Here is a 20,918-nt window from a genome sequence, read left to right as displayed (position 1 = left end):
GCGGTTGGGCAGCTCCTGATATTCTGCAAGTGTCCTTGGGTCTTCACGACAACCCCACCGGGCAGGCCAGTGGGCAGAGGGAGAGGGACGGAAGACAGAGTGGCCCGCTCGGGGACTCAGTTTACTCATCTGTAAAAAAAGGCTAATAACCCATTTTCTGCCTCATGGTGTTATAGGGAAGCAATGCAATTGTAAAACGATGCCATGTCAGGTCTGAGGGAAGGGTAGGAAGTTTTAGATCACCTTGTAGATGAAGAACTTGCTTCCCTGCCACTAAAAGTTCTGCTTTCTTGATGTAAAACGCCCCCTCTCTTTCTCTACCTGTAACTTCTGTTCAGTCTCTGTGTCATTCATTTTCTATCCGAGTGACACCTGCACTCTCACTTTCCCCAGCCCCCTCTCCCAGGTCCTCTGAGCAGGGTTATTATTTTGGTGCTGATCTTTCTCCCCCAGTAACTGGGGTCTCTGTGAGAGCGGGGGAGGCGGGCTGGCACCCTCTCTGTACCCCAGACTGTCCTCGTGCAGTGCCTGACACATGAGCCCACAGGACATGCTGAGTGAGTGAAACACCCACTGTACAAGTTCCAGTCACATCTTCTACAGGCACCCGGTTTGGGTCTAAAGAAAGATGCATAAGCAGTTTCAAAACAGTAGCTGCTGGGACTTGGCTATTCTAGAGAATTCACTTCTTGCCGTTGGGTTTTAATTGCGTCGGAGCTAAGCACTGCTGTGCTGGGTTGGGAGGCGAATGTCCAGTCCTGTGACGCAGGGCAGTGACAGAGATAGCTTCCTGTCTACCCTGTCTTCACAAGCCCCTCCCTGGCTTCTTTCCCTCCCGTCTCCCCACAACAAGCCCCAGACCCTTCCTCTAACCATGCCCCCCCACCCCTGCCTGCAGGACATTTATGGGGCTCATCACTCGGACCCATCTGAGGCCTGTTCCTGCCTCTTCCCTCCTTCGCTCTCGCCTCCCGGCCAAGCTCAGATCTCTGGCCTATTTATGGGCTGCTGGGATTTTTTCCAACAACCTGAAATGAATCTTGGAGACCCCACAGGTGGTGCAGCCCACGGCAGGGCTGTAAACCGCGGCTGGGGCTTTCATCTGGGATTGTTTATGTCATAAACGAGCGGGAGGACCGGCCAGGGGAGTAACAACCCTGAGCCATTCCAGATTTTTGTACAAGAAAGGGGCAGGAAAGGTTCTGAGATACGCATTCAAACTGTGGGCCAAGCAAATTCATTTCAGTCCTGTGGGCTGTGCTGGAGACGTCATCTCTGGACTTCCCCACGAGGAGTCAGAGGGCTGCTGTGCTAGGTCCGCACGGCCCCCAGGGATGCTGACATTTGCAGTCAGAGATGGCGAGTGGTGCTGCTTTCATCTCCGCTGAGGGGTGTCAGCTTAAATTATGAGGGACCGCTGGGTCTGCATCTGGGTGTGGGCGCTTCTGGCACCCCGAGGGGCTTCCCCTCCCTCCATTCCTGCCTCCCTGCCGTTTGAAGGCGTTTCTTCATCTTCTGCTCCCCAGTGTTCCTGTTCCAGGGTTCCAAGGGAAATCTCCTGGCTTTCTTAGAACTTGCTCATGGGCAAATCACTAAGTGTATATTTCAGGCAGTGCATATTTGCGGGAAGAAGCGGGCATCAGAGCCAGGCTGGCCTGCACCCCCTGAGAGAGAAGGAGGGAGTCTCGGTGACATCCCAGGCAGGCTGGAAATTCTCCCAGGGGAGTCAGCAGCTCCGCTGAGCCCATAATATTTACGGCACAGAGGACAGAGCCGGGCGGTGGTTTCTGATGGCCTGCCTTCCCCCTGACAGCTGGGTCGTGGCACCTGTATTCACTTTAGAGGTGTCAGGGGCCTCTCCGTCCCTTCACCTTCAGAATCTCTCTGGCTCAGATCTGCCAGGATACCTCAAAGTCCACACGGGTGATTGTTTAGTTGGAGGCATTTTCTGTTAAGTGTGTTATTGACTGTGGGAAGGAACACAGCAAACTATGATAATCATTTCCTCCTCGGTGTCAATTAGCAGGGCTTCCTGCCCCCCGAGTCAGAGCCTGGAGCAATGGGACCAGGGGGCAGGAGGGGCCTAGAGTCGGGCTCAGGCTGAATTCAGGCTGTTCAGGGAAATAATTTCGTTGGTTCACGCACAGCCATGCCGGTTCATACCGTCTGCAGCTGCCTTCGCGCGCTCTGATGGCAGAGTCGGGCGGCTGCGATGGAGACCGTGAGGTCTGCAAAGAGTAAAACATTTCCTCTCTGGCTTTTTTTGGTAAATGTTTGCAGACGCCCTACTCTGGAGCATGACCTGCTTCTTGGAGGGCAAAAAGGGATGGATTTGAGGAGACAGAAGAGAGTACGATACCGAGCAGCAGAGAGGAGAAGCTGCACCCCAAAGACAAGAGAAACATCCAGACATAAGCCTTAATCTGGTCCTCGACTCCCCCCCGCCCTTCCCTCTCCTGCCCCCTTCTTTTCTGGAAACAAATGTTTTCATCTCTTCCTATCGGGAGGTGGAGAGAATATATGAGCAGCCACCTGTGGTCTTTCTACTTCCTCCAAAAATGCCCACCGAGGGCGAGCTTGGGTCATGGTCTGCCACCCTGCGTCCATTGATGGAATAGTGGTTCTTGGTAAGGGTGCATATGTGCCAGGCAAGGCTGAGGGCTGTGACAACCATCGAAGACACCAGGGCTTCCGCCGTCCTGCCTCTGGGCTCTGAACCAACTACAGCAATTCCATCTTCCTTCCAGAACCAGCCCCGACCCCTTTCCCTCTCTCTCTCTTCCTTTTCAGAGGCTCTCTGACGCTCACATTCTGCAAAAGCAACTCCCAGTGTTGGCTGGGGTCATGTCTGCAACGAGGGAGGAACAAACACTTGCGTGTAAAGCCTTAACCCAGACTCCCATCTATATGCAACTCTTACTAACAAAAAACATGTGTCTCAGCTCAAGAGTACGTCTTTGATGTTGAAATGATGACGACGATGATGGTTTACTAAGCGCCCGTCCCATTCTAGACACGTCATCTCGTTTAGTTCTGTTTCTCTCCCCGATGAGAAACGTTGAGTCCTGAGAATTTGTGCCAAATCACACGAATAGCTGCTAGAGGGAAGATGCCCAGCTGAGCCTGGGTGGCGCCAAAGCCAGTGCTTAGCGATGCCCCATCATGTTGCCCTCCGGAAAGGTGCCCGTGCGGATGGATGAGCCATTACCATGGAATCCAGCGCGATGTTAGACTTGAGCGTTTCCATGAGTCATGCCATCCTAGTTATCAGTATGCGTTTGCATCACACTGTGGGGGTCGGGCTGACTCCATGGGGCATGTATGAAACCCCATGTTAGGGGCAGAAGACATGAGGCTTCCGAATTCCCACAGGCGCATTTTAAAACATCTTCTGTACTTTGGACATCACACTCGTTTGTTCCAGACTCAGCCCTTTGAGTCACCTGCCTTGCAGCTCTACGTGGTCCTTGGGGTGGGCTGTCGGAAAGGTGACCAAAGGGGTCATCTGTACCAGAGGAGCGTCCCTTTGCCCCCGAGGACCCCTCCAGCAGAGAGAACTGTCCTCACTGAGGCCCGGGCTGTGGGGTGTCTGAGCGGTAGTTTTTCTACTGTTGATCCTCCTATGGGGGCCTCATATTTCCCTGTGGCTTTTAGTGCTTATGTGCTTGTTTCCCGCCCCCCTTGCCATTCTGAAAACATCCTTCCAGAAAGACCCTCAAACCACCTTCAGACCAAGGTCCGTGTATGTCTGTGATCAGCTTGCTGAGTGGTCCCTGGGAGAGCAGCCCCTTCTCGTCATGAGTCTTCTGTAATCTTTTGGGGTTTTCATTTGTACCATGAAGGGGTGCAAGGCAGAGTGAAAGATGTCCACCCAACACCATCCATCCAGAGCCTCCTGTGTGCAGGGGCCACGGTACTCGCTTTGCATGTGGCAGCTCAACCCCTGTGCCTCCCTCTGGGTGACAGTTGTCACTGGAGTGCAGATGAGGAAACCAAGCCTCAGCGCAGGCGGTGACCTGTGTAGGGGGCCGTCTTCCTACGGAGGGCAGAGCTGGCTGGACACCCTGTTCAGTTACACTGAAAGGGTCATGCCCTCAGGAAGCTCACAGGTTGCTGTCCCTTCCTGTTCTAACTGTACGTCTAAATGTTCACGGAGAGAAGCAGCCACTGTCCTTGCAGATAAAATAAGTGTTTTGGGTCCAGCAGAGCCGCAGAACTCCACTGCAGTCTCAGCTAAAACGCGTATGCAAATGAGCATCCGTCACAGGGCAGGGCTGGCGAGGAACAAAGCGGGGCAGCGCACACACAGTAGGTCTTTCATCCTGGATTTACAGAAGTGGTTGGAAGGAGACCCGATTGGGAGAATGGAGCTGGGGGCCCTTGGGACAAAGGTTTCTGCTGGAGGAGTAAGGACGGCTGAGCTCTGGGAGGACCTGGGCAGAAGTGAGGTCCCTGTGAGAGTGCTTTGTGGGGGGCACACAACCGCCACGGCTTTTAGTGCTGAGTGTGGACGTGTCTCCCTCACGGGCATTTCCCAGGGCCTGGAAGCACCTTCTCAGGAGTGTAAAGTCTGTGGGATGCAAGAGGCGGCCTGGGAAAGAATGTGACACAGACTGGGAGCTATATTTCCTTCTAAAGTTCCCCCTTGCGTTGCTTACCGCTTAGAAAGTTGAAGGAATTTACAGAAATATAAATAGATACAGTTACTGTAATAGAGATGTATTTTGTAGACTAACCACCTGTGTAATCTGTCCATTCTCAGTTATCTGTACCCACAGGTAAGCTAGGGTGGGCCCCTGTGGCCTCTGAACCAGTCATGTTTGTAAGTTTTCCGGGTCTAGATGTGAAAAATGACATCTAAGACAGCACTAAAATCAACACTTTGGGGGCATTTATTTTATGCCAAGCAGCTTTCTGAGTGCCTTATTGGTCAACTCATTTGATCCCCCCATTAACTCCAGTGAAGTAGGTTTTCTTATATCCTGGTTTTGCAGGTCAGGAAACTGAGTCATGAAGTCGCTTGCCTGAGGTCACAGCTGGGAGACAGGGCTGGGCTGCATTGGCGGGCTGTCTGGTTCCCGTCTTGGCTTTTGGAAGAATCTTCCTTAGCCCTTCCTGGAGACTGTCAGGCCAGTGCCACAGGGGTCGCTGCACTTGATATAAGGCCGTGCTGGGAACGGGGACCCAAGGGCCTTTTTGTAGACTAGCACAGCTCCCGGGAGTGGCTTTGAGGGGCTCAACACCTTGTCTCCTGCTTCTTCTAGGCAAAAGTGATGATGAAGAAAGCCTTTGCAAGTCTGCCCACGGGACAGGGAAAGGAGCCGCTGAGGACGGCAAGGACCATAAGCGCCCCAAACGTCCCAGAACCATCCTGACAACCCAGCAGAGGAGAGCGTTCAAGGCGTCGTTCGAAGTGTCGTCCAAGCCATGCAGAAAGGTACGGGAGCGGAGCAGGAGGAGGGGGGCTGGGCCCGCTTCTCTGTGTGCCCACTTGCCGTGGGGGTGTCGAAGGGCCCCTGCGGTAAGGGCGCTAGGGGGCCGGTCAGTCTGTGCGGTGGCCTCTGCCCGGCCGGACACTCCGGGGGTCACTGAAGCCATAGCAGCAGCTTCCCGTGCTTTTGTGCACACACGCCCACTCCAGCGGGCCACTTGCTCCCACCTTTAATTTCGTGGAGAGCAGTGGGATGACAGTGCCACGAGGGGTCTGACAAAGAGTAACACTGCAGTGTCTGGAATGTGCAGTCTTGTTTGGTGTCGTTTGTTCCTCTCGGGGTGGTGATTTGGGGGTTTGCCCTTGGGGTAGTTCCTTCATTCCTGTGTTAAACAGTCTCTGCCATCTGGTTGACCCACAGGTTGTTTGTCCAGTCACCTGTTGATGGGTGTTTGGGTTTCCCATTTGGGGGTGGGGGCTGTTACAGGTCAGGCTGCTGTGAAGTTTCATGAAACAAACAAAGAAAAACTTAAGTGGTTTAATGAGATGGGAGCTTATTTCTCTCTTACGTCACCGTCCGCAGGGGAGCAGTCCAAAGCTGGGGCTGGAGGGTACTCTGTTGTACATCACGTGGCCCAAGAGCTGCTTCTGTCACCGTTTTTCCCAGCCACCCTGGTGGAGAAAGAGGGAGTGGAAGGCAAGCTGCTGCCTTGTTAAGGGCACACCCAGCGGCTCTTACACCACTTCCGTTCATGTGCGTTGGCCGAAATGTAAGCCTGTGGCTGTACCTCCACCCAGGGGGCTGGGAAATGAGCCTGTCTGGGTGGCCATGTGCTCCGCTAAAACATGGGGATTTGATTGTTAATTGGAGGAAGGAGAGAATCGGTATTGGGGACAATTAGCCGTCTGTGCCACAAATAGCTGTGTCCGTTTATTAAGTACCCCATTTACTGTCATTTATGCAACAAAGATACAAAAGCCTTTTAATTGAAATTCATGGAGGAAATGCATTTAAAAATTATGAGCATTCTTTTTCGTGCATCCCTCTCTGTATCAGTCAGCTTTGGCTGCAATAACAAACAAAATCTTGGTGGCTCCCAGCAAGCTGAGTGCCTGCTCCCAGGGTGCGTCGGCTGTGGCCCAGAGGGGCTGAGGTTCAGGCGTGGTTCACCTGTCCGTCCTTCAGATGGCGGAACAGTGGCCACTTGGGCGGGCTGTTCTGAGGATGGCAGAGACAAGAGGACATGTCACACCGGGCAAACCCACGGGAGCCTCTCCTGGGCATCACGCACGTGACATCCACTCACATTCCATGACCAGACAAGTCGTGTGGCTGAGCCCGGTGTGAGGTGTGTGCCCATGGGGGCAGTGGGGCAGGAAAGGGGGGACATTGGCTGGACAATAAAATAGTCCACTGCCACTTCTGACATGGGAACGTCACCACACCTCCTTTCTCTTTCCTTGCTCCAGGGGAGGTGCTGGTAGAAAGTGAAATAACCCTGGAGTTGGCTTGCATGGGGACAAATGGCCACTTGTGGTGTATTTACTTACTTTCATATGTGCACCAAACTCCCAGCCTCTGTGGCCTGTGCCCAGTGCTTGCCCTGGCCTCCAGGCTACCGGCGAGGAGGACCCTGTGCACACACAACTGCACCCTGGGCAGAGCGCTCTGAGGACCAGAACAGACGGGCAGCCAGGGGCCACGGGAGCCGAGGGAACGGCAAGGTCACCGCAGTCCGGGGAATCAGCAGGGCTTTGTGGAACAGGTGGCTGCTGAGCTGGGCCCCTGGAGGACGGATAGGGTTTCAGCAGGTGGATGGAGGTGGGCCCCTGGGCACACTGCTGTTTAATTTACTTAGCAGAAGGATGTGCTTTAAAAATCTGGTCTAATCACCCCACTTCTCCTGAGCCTCAGCCCAAGTGGCTGAAGGAGGCAACGACTCCCCAAGGCCTCCAGTTCACGTACTGGTGTGTATATGCATGGAGTTCCTTCCATCCGATCTGCTTCCCGGAATCTAACCAGCCCCTCACCGTGTCCCTGCATGGAGGGCGGATGTGTAAACACATCTCTTGGTGACGGGGCTCCCAGTGGCCGCGTGTGCGTGGCCAGAGCGTCTGTGCCTGCCCGAGAGCTCTCTGCCTTGCTCTCCCACATTCCCGACGACTCCTGTCTTACGCTTTTTGGGCAGGGCTCACGCAGAGTAACCGTAAAAAAAAATACTCATGAAATACGCAGTCACCTAGAGCTGTGAGGGACAGAGCCAAAGATTTAGGTGACTGAATTTGGGCAGGAGAAGAGAGCAAGAGAGAGCCACTTGTTTTTCCACATGCCTTGCACCCCCAGTTCTCTGTAAATGGGCTAACGCACATGCGCGTGCAGCTAGAGCACGACAGGTCTTGTCAGTGATGTCTGGGAACCATGTGAAGGCCTGATGCCCAGGGTGAGAGAAACCCAGACACACCTCTGGGAGTGCACCTCTACACAACGAGGATTCCCCTTCCTCTTTCCCTGGTGAAGTGCCGTCTGTTCCCCTGCCGGAAGCGATGTTCTGTGTTTGGGACGTTGCTGGACGTGAGCCACGACCTAGCTCCTCTGTGAGCCGTGGCCTGCAGGCCTCCCCGTGCTGCCTGCGTTGGAACCATCTGCCTCCTGCTGTGACTTGCCAATGTTTGTGTGTTTCTAATGCTCCGTTTTTTCAAGGTGAGGGAGACTCTGGCTGCAGAGACAGGGCTGAGCGTCCGTGTGGTCCAGGTGTGGTTCCAGAACCAGCGAGCTAAGGTAGCCGTCTCCTCACTTCTGTCTGTCTCTGTGTGGCTGGTTTCCTGAAATGAACCTGTAGGGTGTCGTGCTTGCTGACGGGGGTTCTAACCAGAACTCACTGGCTCAAGGCCTGCTCTTGATTCAAACATCCTGTGGCCAACAATCATTTCAGCCACAGCAGCCGTGCAGTGGGGCAGAGATGGGGCGTTAGTTTTAGTGAAATGTCTTTTATTCTCCTAGTGTCCGTGACTGTGAATCTGGCCAGCCGTCGGCATGAATAAATGTCTTTCTGGGTCTTCTGATAAGAACACGTTCATTTAACCCAGATACCAAAGTCCTTTTAGAATTTCAAAGAGAAACCTACGTGGTCCACGTGTGACTGGCCTGGGACACAGTGATGCCTCACCGTCTCTCCAGTGCACCCCACCCCCTACGTAGGACCAAACCTTCCTATTGTCCTCTGGACCCCCAGGGGCTGTACCCCTGGCCGAGATCTTTGGTTTGTTTTAGACCTTTTACTCATTTATGTTTCTATGCTAATCATTCATCCTGTGGCCCTTAAAGCCCTGATCTTTACTGGGTGATAAGTTAATCTCTCAGTGTCTGATTCTGACTGGTTAAGGTGTCATGTCCCCCGCTGAATTCCTCAGGACAGGGTCTTGGTGTGTCTTCTGTGGCCCTTTCCACGAAAGGCTTTCATGGTTTATTAGGTTTGAGAGGACCTGGAGCCTGTGGGTTCATAAAGCGCAGAGAACGTTTGGAGCTCAGAAATCTTGCAGTAAAGAATTTCTTTTAACCTAACGTTTCACACACACACACACACACACACACACAGTATATTAACATTTCCTGGAACCCTATCCTTCCATGGAACACAGTTTGAGAAACATTGGGTTAAAATGTTCCTTCCAGGAAGTCTGGTTGCTAACTGGGCACTTAGGGAGGTGAGGTCCTTACCTGGAGGCCTGACCCTCCTGGTGGGCACGTCAAACACGAGGACGAGCAGGTCGGGCAGTGTGTGCGGGACAGTCTCTTGGCACATCCCAAGTCGCATGGGGTCTGCGGCCTCTGGCTGCACGTCTAACCTGGAAGGCAGGCCCAGCCCCCACACTCGTGCCTCACGTGCAACTGTCATAGCACACACACAGCATGTCCTGTTTGCTGGGGAGCCCCCGTTGCGGCTGCCACAGTATTGCTACCAAGCCAGCTGCCCTTCCACGTCGGTGAAGCAAAGAGCCCTGTGCTGGGACCCGGGGAGCTTGGGCACTGTTTCTCAGGCATGGCTCCTTGATGAGTCACAGCCAGGGAGCCTGTCCCTCTGCCTTACACACGGGCCCTCCCCACACCGGGGCCTGCTGCAGCCTCCTGACCTCTGACCGTGTGGTCCTCTCCTCGTCAGATGAAGAAGCTGGCCCGGCGGCAGCAGCAGCAGCAGCAAGACCAGCAGAACAGCCAGAGGCTGAGCTCCGGTAAGTGGGGGGCGGGCCTCTACCCCCGCGGCCCCCACTGCCCAGGCCTGTGAATGACCTTCATGGGCTCTGGGAGGCCCAGTACACAACCGCATGGGAGCTGGGACCTCCCGCTGAGAACCGAGCCTGAGCTGTGCCAGCTGCTCAATGGCTGGGCTGCAGGCCCAGAGTTGCCGACGGGAGGTGGCACTCACCCTGAGAGAGGCCTGCTGGTCCGCGCCCCTAGGAGAGTCGGGGCCGTGTCAGTGTCGCCTCAGACTGTCATCCTGCCCAGTCCCCTCCTTCCAAGCAACTCAACTCAACAGAAGACAGCACAGTGACTTCCCGCTTTCCAAACTCATGTAACATGGTAGAAATAGCGGCAGTCAGCTGACAGACCCCGGCTTGGTGGATCGAGCACGTTGGTAGTTCCCAGAGTGCTCTCACACCTGCCGACACCCTGAGGTGAGCAGACCTTCCCGTTGTCCCCATGTCACGGAAGGACGAGCATACAGGCTCTGCGAGACTGCGTGGGTCCTAGCCGAGTGAGGGATGCAGCTGGGCCGGAAGCCCTCCCTGATTCTGCGTGCCACTGGGCCTCGCACTCTACCTGCACCCCTGCCTGCACGTACCCTCATGCTTTCAGTGGGGAGGGAGTGAAGGTCAGATGTGTGAGCCTTCAAGGAACGTAAAGAAAAAAATCAAGGAAAACTATATCATCCTTAAAGGGCTAGTCCTGAGCGGTCCATGTGCCCCGACAGCGGGGAGGCTCACCCCTCAGCATGCCTGCGCACCGCCTGGCATTCAGTGAAGCACAGGCTCCGATTCCCAAGGCCCAGGTGGGCCCTGAGATGCTGCATCTTTAACAAACTCCACTGCTGCTGGTCTGTGGGCCACGCCTGGGGGCCGTGGTTGTCAGGCCCCTAAGCAGAGCCCCTCATTCCTGCATGGCCTCGTGCTTGATACGGGGGCTAGGCTCCATCGAGGACTTGACTCTTGAAGCAAGGAGTTCCCTTAGCTTCTTCCCTCGAGGCAAACAGTGTCTTAAAACAGGACAAGACAGCTGCTCAGGAAGGGCAGGGAGACAGGCTGGGTCTGGGGAAGGTGGAGACCTGAGCCCCGCCCATCTCCACCCCTTGCTCTAGGCTGTGCTAAGAACAGCTCTTGCACAGAACCCCGAGATGGTCAAAGAGGGTCCCAGATGCCACGAGCTGACTCCCTGTAGGCCATCAGGCCCAAAGGGAGAGGGACGCCTCAAGACGTCATTAGAACACAAACTCGCAGTGCGTGGGACCTTGAGGAATTCTAAGCAAAAGACGGGAAGCAGTGTCTGGGAGCTGATAGGACCTTGTTCAGAGAACCGCGCATTGTGGGCCAGGGGGAACTGAGTCCCCCTTTTCTCGTAAAACTGTGCGCCCGGTAGCCAGTTATGGTTCCAAAGTGCTCCTGGAATCTGGATGGCAGGTCCCCAAGGTCGGCCCAGCCAGTGTCACTGTCCCCCACTGACTGACAGACTCTCAGTGGGGTGATGCTAGAAGGGTCTTTAGATTCGTCCACTCCAGTGTCTGCAAACCTGTGTATAACATCAGATGCCTTTGTTCTGATGATACATTTCAAGGAAGTGCTCCAGGGTCCTCCAACACGGTCCCTAAAGGCCCTTATGGGCACAGGCTGGGACCCAGGGATGTTACCTCATTCCCATCCATTATATCAACGAGGAAACCAGGACTCAGGAAGCAAAATAAAGTGATTTACATTGGCTGCACAGCTGAGTGGTCACCACCCTCCATGGTAGCCCCCTGTGATGCCTGTCACCTGGTGGTCACACCCTGTGTGGTCCCCACAGACACTGAGTAGGGCTGACCTGGGGTGTGACTCCTGAGGCTGGGTCATGAAAGACATGGCGGCTTCTGCTTCCTGCTCTGTTGGCTCGCACACTCTGGGCAAGCAGCTGCCATGTTGTGAGGACACTGAAGCAGCCCTGGGAAGCCCACGTGGCCGGGCAGCGACAGGCTCTGGGACCTAGCACACGCCACAGGAAGTCCAGGGCTCCCTGCGTGGCCCTCACCTGGCCTCACCCTCTTCTCTAAGGAGCCAAAGCGAAGGCCGGTGCTCAGCAGGGAGCCCTGCAGTGGGGGCTGTGATGTCAGAAGACCCTCCCTCTCTCCCAGCAGCGCACGCTGTGCTGCACGCAATCATCAGCCGTCTTCTTTGTCCCACAGCTCAGACGAATGGTGGTGGCAGTGCTGGCATGGAAGGGATCATGAACCCCTACACGGCTCTGCCCACCCCACAGCAGCTCCTGGCCATCGAGCAGAGTGTCTACAGCTCGGACCCCTTCCGACAGGGCCTTACCCCACCGCAGATGCCTGGAGACCACATGCATCCCTATGGTAAGGGGGTCCCCCTTAGTAGGGCACAGGCTGGGAACCCTGATGTCCCCTCCATGCTATAAATGAGGAAACCAAGACCCAGGAAGAAAAATGCTCCAGCTGTGTCCGCCCAGCGGTGGTCACCACTGCCCAAGAAGGAACCTCTGTGACGTTCACCTTTGTTTTAATGACACATTTCAAGGAAGCTCTCCAAGGTCAGCTGCCCCATTGCTGTCCTCAAGGTGGCCCCCCATGGCCCACAGGCCCGGCACCCCACAGGGCCCTTCCACAGCTTGCTTCCTCATTCCCTCCCAAACACGTCAGCATGGTTCTCAGATGCTCCCGGGAGCTGCAGAGCACCCCCAGCTCCCCCCAAACTATCCTGGGGTCACAGAAGGAAGACCCGCACACCTGTTCTTTTGCGGTGCTTCCATTTACCGTCCTCTTCAAAGCTGCCTCTTTGCTGGTTTTACTAGGAGGTGGTGCTTTGAATGCCAGCCTGCGTGTGGCGATGGACTTTCCCAGGTCGTTCCTTCCGTGCCAGATGCCACACTTAGGTGTTTGTGAGCAGTAGCAGCGTGACACAAGCAGAGGCCCTGATTCAGCAAACAGTCACGTGAAGCAACGCTCTAAAAGCCCCAAAAACAAATGTTCTAATTGGACTGTGTGTTGCGGACAGAAGTTAGCTGCCCTAATGTAATTCCGGAAGCCAAATCTGACTCGTGAAGTGAAAAGTACACCCCCCAGCCCAGCCCACCCGATCCAAAGTGGGGGTGCTTTAAATGCTGGTGTGTGGAGACCTGAGGGACCCCCCACACTCACCTGCCCGGCTTGCTGATGGGGTGGGTGAGCTCTGGAGTGAGGGCTGAAGTTCACCCCAAATGCAGGCACCAGAGTTTTATCCAGAGACGGTCAGTGGCCTATGCGATGCATTCATCTGGACCAGGACATCTGCAATAAATAAACCTGGTAGCTAAAAATGAAATTTTATTCAGCAACCCTTCAAAACAGGATCAGAGACAGATGGCTCAGCTCACAGATTTTGTCAAACAACCTCTTCTTTGCCTTCATTTAAAATAATTCTGCTCATTTCCCCATGTCATGTGTCCCCAAACGCTGGCGGAGCCCCAGCCTCCCAGGACCGCACACTCACCGCACTCCCTCACGTGTGCGTGGACGTGGTCATGCCTGCTCCCTTGCCGGCCACCGTCTTTGCCTCCTTAGAGGTCGCGTGTGACATCTGTACCTGTCCACAGCTGTGGGAAAACGGCAAATGACTTCCTGGCAGATTCTTACATCTTCCGAGTCCCAGGGGTCTTGTTACATAAAGGTCCCCGTGATGCGTCCTGTAGTAAAACGAGTAATTGAAGCTGCAGGACAAGCCCGATGACGAGGGTTCCCCAGCCTCGTTCAGAGCCCTGCTGTTTTCTCCCCCTCCCCCCTAAGAACCCCGTCTGCAGTCGAGCCCTACAGGAGCCCTAGATGGTTCTGCATTTACTTCCGCTGACCTCAGTTTAGCGCTGTCGTCTCCTGGTTTACACTGTTTCCAGCTGTTGCGCTTCAGTCACTAGATTCGTGGTGTGGACAGGGCCTGTGCTCCCTCCTCCTGTTCCGTGCAGATCACCTCTATCCCGCCCCAGGCACCCCATCGCCCTCTTCTCCTGGGGACATGCTCAGGCCACACTCGCTGGGTGCAGACGAGTTTCCCAGCGCTGAGCTGCGTCCCTGCTCCCGTCCCTCATGCCACTGTTTCATCTCCATTTCAGGTGCTGAGCCTCTTTTCCACGACCTGGATAGTGATGACACCTCCCTCAGTAACCTGGGTGACTGTTTCCTAGCAACCTCAGAAGCCGGGCCCCTGCAGCCCAGGGTGGGGAACCCCATTGACCACCTGTACTCCATGCAGAATTCTTACTTCACCTCTTGAGTCCTCCCTTTGAGCTGGTGGCTAGGCTCCCGTATGGGACACCCATATCTGTGAGGGGTCGCTGGCTTGAGGATGGGGAGGCCGGGAAGAGGTGGGCTGGGGAGGGGCTTTTGTCGGGGATGCTGTTGTATGATGCTCTGGGCATTTCCAAAGACCGAATACATAACGATTGCATAGTTTAATGTTTCTAATAAGAGTCTTAGCGTTAGGTCTGAAGACGTGTTTATCACCGAGGACAGGGACTTTTACTGTAGACATTCTCGTGCAGACTAGGTACCTAGAGACTCCTAACAACTTCCCACTGTTCTGGGGAAGCTCTCGTCAAGAGGTGAGGTCTATCCCTCCGTACACCCATAGACAGGCGAGCAGACAGACAGACGTGTGCGTGAGTGTGTAGCCTTCCATCCTTTATCATCAAAGTTTATTCCTACCTATGGCAGACACCAACTGTACAGCAAAAGTGACTTTATTTTCAGTGTGAGCTATATTTAAGGAAATGCTTGATGCACTTAAGTTATAAAATGAGATAATTTACTTTTATAAACTTTATTTTTAGTTCGAAGGGACTTGTTGGCAGGGTGGAGGGGCTGCTCGACCCAGGTCCACAGCTCCGAGGGTCTGCGGTCAGGGAGTGTCGCGGAGGTCTGGGCAGCCACGCTGTGTGGCTGGCAGTGTCTCTCGTGAGTTTTTGCTCTCATTGGGGTGGAGTCACTGGGCTTGGAGGACAAAACAATCCCTGATCACATACTTAGAAAGTCTAAAGCCCAGACTCTTCGGCTCTTTTAAATTCTGACATGTGGTTGTTGGTGGTGCTGGGAAAGTCAGTTCTGCTCTCGAGCGTCATTATCTTAAGTGTGGGGTGAGGCTGGCAGTGTGGACGCCCTCACTGTGGGACGTGCGAGCAGGGCTGGGACGAGCCTCTGAGATCTGCTGAAAATACAACCAGACCGGTCACAAAGCGAAGGAGGACCTCTGGGGGTGCAGAGCAGGAGGGCTTCTGGGGCCCAGGGACAACTCTGCCTGCCAAGGTCCCTTGTGCAAAGCCTGGGCTGCAGACACCAGTGCAGGGCAGCCAGGGGGATGCCAGGGTCCTTCAGGCAGGAGGAGGCTGTGGCTGAGGGTTCAGTGCAGGGCGCCGTGGTTTCCAGACCAGGGGTGGAAAGCTGCGGCCTGCATGGCTATGTTTATGGCCGGCCAGCTACGGATGGTTTTTACAGTTTTAAAAGAAAGGAAAAGCGAAGGAGAATATGCAACAGAGTGTGTGTGGCCCCGAAAGCCTGAAATGCTATTTGTGCTGTCTGGCTCTTTTCATCGAAAGGGCGCTGAGCCCTGGTCTAGGGGTCTGTTTCCGAGCAGCCTCTCGGCGCTCCCAGAGGTGCATGGGTGCAGGGCCACCCGCGGCCCCTCCTTCAGCCTCGCTTTTCTGACCTGAGCACAGAGGGCCCAGCTGCCATTGTACACGGGGACGGCACCAAATCCCGTTCCCCGTTGTGGTGCTAGGGTGGGCTGCTTCTGTGCAACGAGGCCTGAGGAGCCGGAGCCAGGGTTGGGGAAGGCGGGGCCAGCCCGTCCTCGTCTGGGGGCGGGGCCAGCGGGGCCTCGTGTGGGGGCGGGGCCACCGGGCCTCATCTGGGGGCGGGGCCAGCCGGGCCTCATCTGGGGGCGGGGCCAGCCGGGCCTCGTCTGGGGGCGGGGCCGGGACAGCCTGGCCTCACTCCTGGGACGTCGGAGCCTTGGACCAGCGGCTCGTGCCCATCAGTCTCTGCCAGGCCAGAGGGACACATCCCCTTACAGTAGCGTCTGTGTTGTGTGATTTTTGTGCCCTTGTTTATAATTTATGCAAGCCCCCCAGAAACCCCAACTAGTCTGGCAAGTGGGAATCGGGCAGACGCTGTGGGGCCCTGCAGACCTCTATGGAAAACGTCCGCTGAAGAATGTAGCAGATGCCATGTGGGTGAACGCGTAGAGATCTTTATTCCACTCCTCAACCTTGGCAAACTAAGATGAAATTAAAAACCTCTTACAAACGAGCTGTTGTTGATTCAGGGGCACGGACGGTGGGCAGGGAACCAGGGGACATGGGTGTTTTGTCAACAGGGACACGGGGCTGAGCCTAGGTAAAGCTTTACTGATGGGAAGAGTGACTTCCACAGGACAAGGAGGGAGGGCTGTTGCCATCCTGCCGAGATGGACGCGGAGACGCCGCGGTAGGAGGCCGGGGACACTCCAGCATCACTGTCACGCTCACGCAGGCACAGGGGCTTGCCGTGTGCATCATGGGGACATTGGCCTGGAAAACCATGCGACTGGAGAAAGACTGAGGGTGGGTGTCTAGCTGGGGCAGGGGTGGGGGAGGCGGGCCACAGACAGGGGCTCCCTGGTACACCCCCCAAAGTCCTCAACAGTTTAAGTGCAATATATAGATGGGTGGCCTAGTCAGGAGAGTCAGAGAAGGTTTCTCTGAGCAAGTGACAGTGGAGCTGAGACTGTATCCATCTCTCCCCACGCCCTCGCTTCACCACGTGACAGTGGAGCTGAGATGTCCATCTCTCCTGGTGCCTTCCCCTCATCAAGTAGAAATTCTGTTTCCTTTCTGCCAACTTGTTCTAACTGCCAGGAGTGGAAAGAATCTGGTAAACTAATGCCCTCCGAGGTGTTTGCTGACAAGGTCTAAAGAGGCTGCTGGTAGTATCTTACGGGGCAAAATGTCCAGAATCGAAGGAAGGGGCCACTGTCACTCAGCCACACATGTTTATTACCTTTGGTGGACCCCGCTATTTCCTGGCCCCTCGGCCTCCATTCACCTGCTTCTGGTACCATCACCCTGGTTTCCTTTGCAGACGTGACCTGCTTCCAGCGTGTGTAGACTTTGTAAATCCATGTGACTGGGCTGCTCTGAGCTCAGAGCAGGGACACGTCACCAAACCCTCTCCCAGCACTTGAGTCTGGGGAGTCGCACAACCTTGCAACTTGTGTGCAGCCAGTTCCTTTCTGGAAGTGCAGCTGCTGAGACGGCCACACAGCTCCCACCGCCTGGGCCCTGGGGCTGCCCTGGTCCCCATGTGTTGCCAAGATGGCGCTCCAGACACCCTGTGGTTACAATAAAAGCCCTTTCCTGCCCGTTAGCCTGAGCTGGTCTCAGTTGTTTGCAGTCAGGCACCCTGACAGAAGCTGCACACTTACGGTTTCTGCGGCAGTTTGCTGTCTTTGTGTTCCTCACGACAACCCTCTGGATTCGAATGGGCAGGTGTTATCTTCCTTCATGTGTAGATCAGAAACCGGTAGCTGTCCGGGTGCTCAGTCTCTGCCTGTCCCCATGTCCCCCACCCTGACTTCTAGTGGCAAGTCTGGAGGTGTCCTAGGAGCACATGCGTGCCCAGGAGCTTCTGTGACGGGGGCAGGGAACTCACGCTGCCTTTCCTGCCACACGGACCTTATGGTTTAGCTGAAAGGAAAAGGCACGGCCTCAGCATGTGTGCCACGTGTCAGATTGCTGGCGTAGGTCGTTTGGAAATGACACGGGCTGTTGGGAAAAGGGAATAAGACGCGTCACCAAGAGAGGGGGGCTTGAGCTGAGCCTTCAGAGAGGGGCAGGATGTAGCCAGGTGCAAAGGAGGAGGGGGGATTGTAAACGGAAGGCCCAGCGTGGGTGCAAGTGTGGGGAGAGTGCCAGGCACCGCACGTGCACAGAAGCCCTTCTCAGAGCGGAGGGTGGACTAATGGGAGAGTTGGAGGCATTGGTCCAGCTGGGGGGTGACAGGTGTGTGTCACCAGTGACTTGCTAATGCACATCCAAGGCTCCCTATTTCAAGGTGTGGCTGAGGCTCTTTATTGTCTCCTAAAATAATAGCCTCCATTTTTAGCTGGTCCAGGGTTTCTTGGAATAAGGCTTACATTTCTCAAACTCCAGTGCAAAGTGTGCTCATTTGACAAGTCCTGACCAGTGAGATAAGCAGAAGTGTTATCGGGCATCTTTGCGGCACCTTCCTTAAAAGGCAACTGGCATGTGCCCTCTTCCTCGTCTCTGTGTCACTTTCTTCTTCCCGGCTGGAATGTAGATGTGATGTGATGGCTGGAGCTGGAGCAGCGATCTTAGCCCATGAGATGAGCTTGTGAATGGAGACCACACAGGGGGAAACGACGAAGGAGCAGGAGCCTGGCTTCCTGAGGATTTCTGGGAGCCAAGCTGTCATCCTAACGTTGAACTATCTGTCCCCTAACTTATATATATGAGGGAGAAATAAAGTTCTTTTTCTAAATTACTGTTGTTTTGTGTTCCTTTGACTCACAGTCAGATTTCATCCTAAGTAATATATAAAGCCAGACCCAGTTAGGAACAAATCTAAGCCCATTTTGTTCCCCTCATGTGACAAAGAGTGAAAGCTCCTGACAACACATTTCTACGTACTGGGGGTCAATGGCTGCAAGACAGAGGGTGGGGTCACTGTCTTGTGACTTGAGAATGTATAGACGACCTGAGACCACAGATTTTAGCCCTTAAAGAAAGGAGCTCAAGGTGGCTTTTTAATTGATCCACCTCCTCCCAACAAACTTCTCTAAACATCACCAGATATACTAATATTCGGGCATCCACAACCAATGTGGAGTTTGATCAGGTCACTCAGCCTCCTGAAGGAGAAGGAACAGAGCAATTCTATACACCGTTTCTTACGTGCCTCAATTTTAGACACCAGTGGACTTTAAAAATCAAATTGTTCACATGTACACACATATGCGCACACACACACAGACACATACACGTGCCAGGAGGAGGCATGGCCAGGTATTTTCTCTTAATTCGAAGTCCAAGTCTGCGAATGGTGCTATGTGTGTGTTGGGGATCCAGGAGAGATGGGAGCCAAAGAGAATCAAATGTTCTTTTCATTTCCTGTGCTCTGAAGAACGCTTCTTCCAACCATCTGCTGCTCTCTGGGGGAGAAACCAGGAAGCAGGAGGCTGAAATGTTCCTCCTGGGAAGTTTGCTCCTGTCCTGAGTAGGGAAAAGGGTGTAAAGGTACCAGAAGCATCAGGCGCCTGCCCCATCCTACCTCGAACAGACAGGCCTGAGTGGAGGCCCGATGTAATTGAGTTAGGAGTGGATTAGGGTGCTTGGGAGGCCAAGTGGTGGTCATTCATTGCGAATCATCAGGCCAACAGCGAGGCACTTGGGAGTTTAGAGAGCGGTCGTCCTTCCCCTGGTCCCAAGTTTCTGTGAGGAGAATGACGCTAGAGAAACACCCGGCCTTTCTCCTCACCCCTAACTCCTCCCCCAGGGGGCGGGAGACCTGTCTGATTGACAGTTTGGGGACAGTTGCTGAGCCCCACTGTGTCTGGGGGTCTTGGCGTCTCTCTGTGGCCTGGCCTCAGCATTAGGTGTTGTGGGTTCATCCATGGGGAAGGTTGCTGGGACAGAGGTGCATCTGGGGGACAGTTCCCTCCAAGGGGATTGTGTTAGGGAAACGGGCCACAGACCTAAGCTTCTTCCTCTCATTAGATTGATGAGTAAAGCTGACTTTTCAAAAATCTCCATTTTGGCCGATATCTTTGTACTGTTTGCCAGTGAGTCGCAAACTTGGGGAGCAAAGACAGTGATGTTTATTGTTCCCTTAAGACTCCAACAATTAGGTCCCCATAGGCATACCCTGAAATGTTCAGCAATTGTGTGACAAGTCTGCGTAAATGGTTTGTTCATCCATCCACTAAGTTTATATAAGACAAACTTTTTCAAAACTCTCTGTCCCAGAGAAGTGAGTACAAATTTCCGATTGACAACTCAGCTTTGTAAGAAATGTATCTTTACTTTCTTAATGGCGACTTGACGTCTCGTTTCAGACCCTGTCCCACCCAGCTGGGTTTCCCTCTGCAGCCCCACGGCAATGAGATAATCTTGAGTCTTAGAAAGGGACAAAGTGACAGAGGAGCTAGAGGAAGGGGGCCATCTGGCGTTGGCCCTCTGCCGTCACCTGAGGGGCCCGTCACCACCAGCACCACCATCTACCTCTTTGTTCATAGCCGTCGTGGCCCAGACACCTTGCAGTGACTTCTCTCGAGTCTTCTGACAGCATGACTAAGAAGCCTGTGCAGTCTCCACCCTTCCTCCCTCTTCCCTCATTAAGCTGGGAGTCCCTTTTTAATCTGGGCAAAGCTTTTCTTCCTGTTGTTTCTGATCAAGACAGGTTGCCCATATCCCGAATCCTTACTCTTCTGACTTTACTTCTCCTCTGACGAAATGAAATAATATTTTAGTGACGGATGTTTTCCTGCCGTACTGTACTTTGGAAATAATCCACCTTTCCCCATGGCTGGTGAGAAAGGGTTTGTAAATAGATGGTTAGGATGTCATTGGGCTTTTAAGAAAGGTGTATGCAGAATCCCTAGAGGCCAAGTTGAGAGGAGGTGGCACCAAGGTGGAGGTGATATTTGATCTGGGCCTTGAGAGATGAGGATAATGCCAGGAAACAGGGTGGGGAAGGACAGAAAGAGGAAGTAGTTGGCGTAAGAACAGAACACACTGTTGGGGGAAGAGGGCCATTGAGGCTGGCGTCTGAAGGTGGCGGGTGGGGGCGCTGGGGCAGGCTGTGAAATTCAACTGGGCCGCGTGGACTGGGGCGGACCTCACGCGTCTCCTTAACAGACTGCACTTTATCCACTGGGGGCAGGAATTATTTAGTTTGACACACCTTTCCTGAGCATCCCCTAGAAAGAGGCATTACTATGGATGCAATAAAGATAAAGACACAGCTTCCATCCTTACAAAGCTTAAAGGTTAGTGAGGAGATAAAGCATATTGGTAAATAGTGCATTTATTGAACAAAATGTATGACAATTTAACAATTACATAAAACAAATAGATACACAAAATGCAGTATTACACACACACACACACACACACACACACACACACACACACACGCATATCGAAATACAGACCCCAACAAGTGAGCTCTGAGGTGTCAGCCAACGGGTCCCCCAGCCCCAG

General features: G+C 54.1%; 1 protein-coding gene and 1 long non-coding RNA gene across 3 annotated transcripts in view; one reads left to right on the top strand and one right to left on the bottom strand.

Annotated features, from left to right (window-relative positions):
- The window catches only part of LMX1A (LIM homeobox transcription factor 1 alpha), a 120,059-nt gene extending 104,562 nt beyond the window's left edge, over nt 1–15,497 (top strand). For both annotated transcript variants that reach the window (XM_019747321.2, XM_074322179.1), the window contains 5 exons: nt 5,265–5,437; nt 8,133–8,210; nt 9,592–9,661; nt 11,863–12,033; nt 13,779–15,497. In XM_019747321.2, coding sequence (XP_019602880.1) covers nt 5,265–5,437; nt 8,133–8,210; nt 9,592–9,661; nt 11,863–12,033; nt 13,779–13,939 — 653 coding nt within the window. In that variant the 3' untranslated portion in view covers nt 13,940–15,497. The remainder of the gene's footprint in view (nt 1–5,264; nt 5,438–8,132; nt 8,211–9,591; nt 9,662–11,862; nt 12,034–13,778) is intronic.
- Nucleotides 12,575–13,252, bottom strand: LOC141569330 (uncharacterized). The gene is made up of 3 exons (XR_012492855.1): nt 13,166–13,252; nt 12,835–12,963; nt 12,575–12,641 (listed from the first exon to the last, which is right to left on the bottom strand). It is a non-coding gene; the product is annotated as an uncharacterized LOC141569330 (long non-coding RNA).
- Nucleotides 15,498–20,918: the final 5,421 nt, after the last annotated feature.

Source organism: Rhinolophus sinicus, linkage group LG17 (assembly GCF_036562045.2).
Source record: "Rhinolophus sinicus isolate RSC01 linkage group LG17, ASM3656204v1, whole genome shotgun sequence".
Taxonomy (NCBI): Eukaryota; Metazoa; Chordata; class Mammalia; order Chiroptera; family Rhinolophidae; genus Rhinolophus; species Rhinolophus sinicus.
This window is presented reverse-complemented; position numbering and strand designations above follow the sequence as displayed.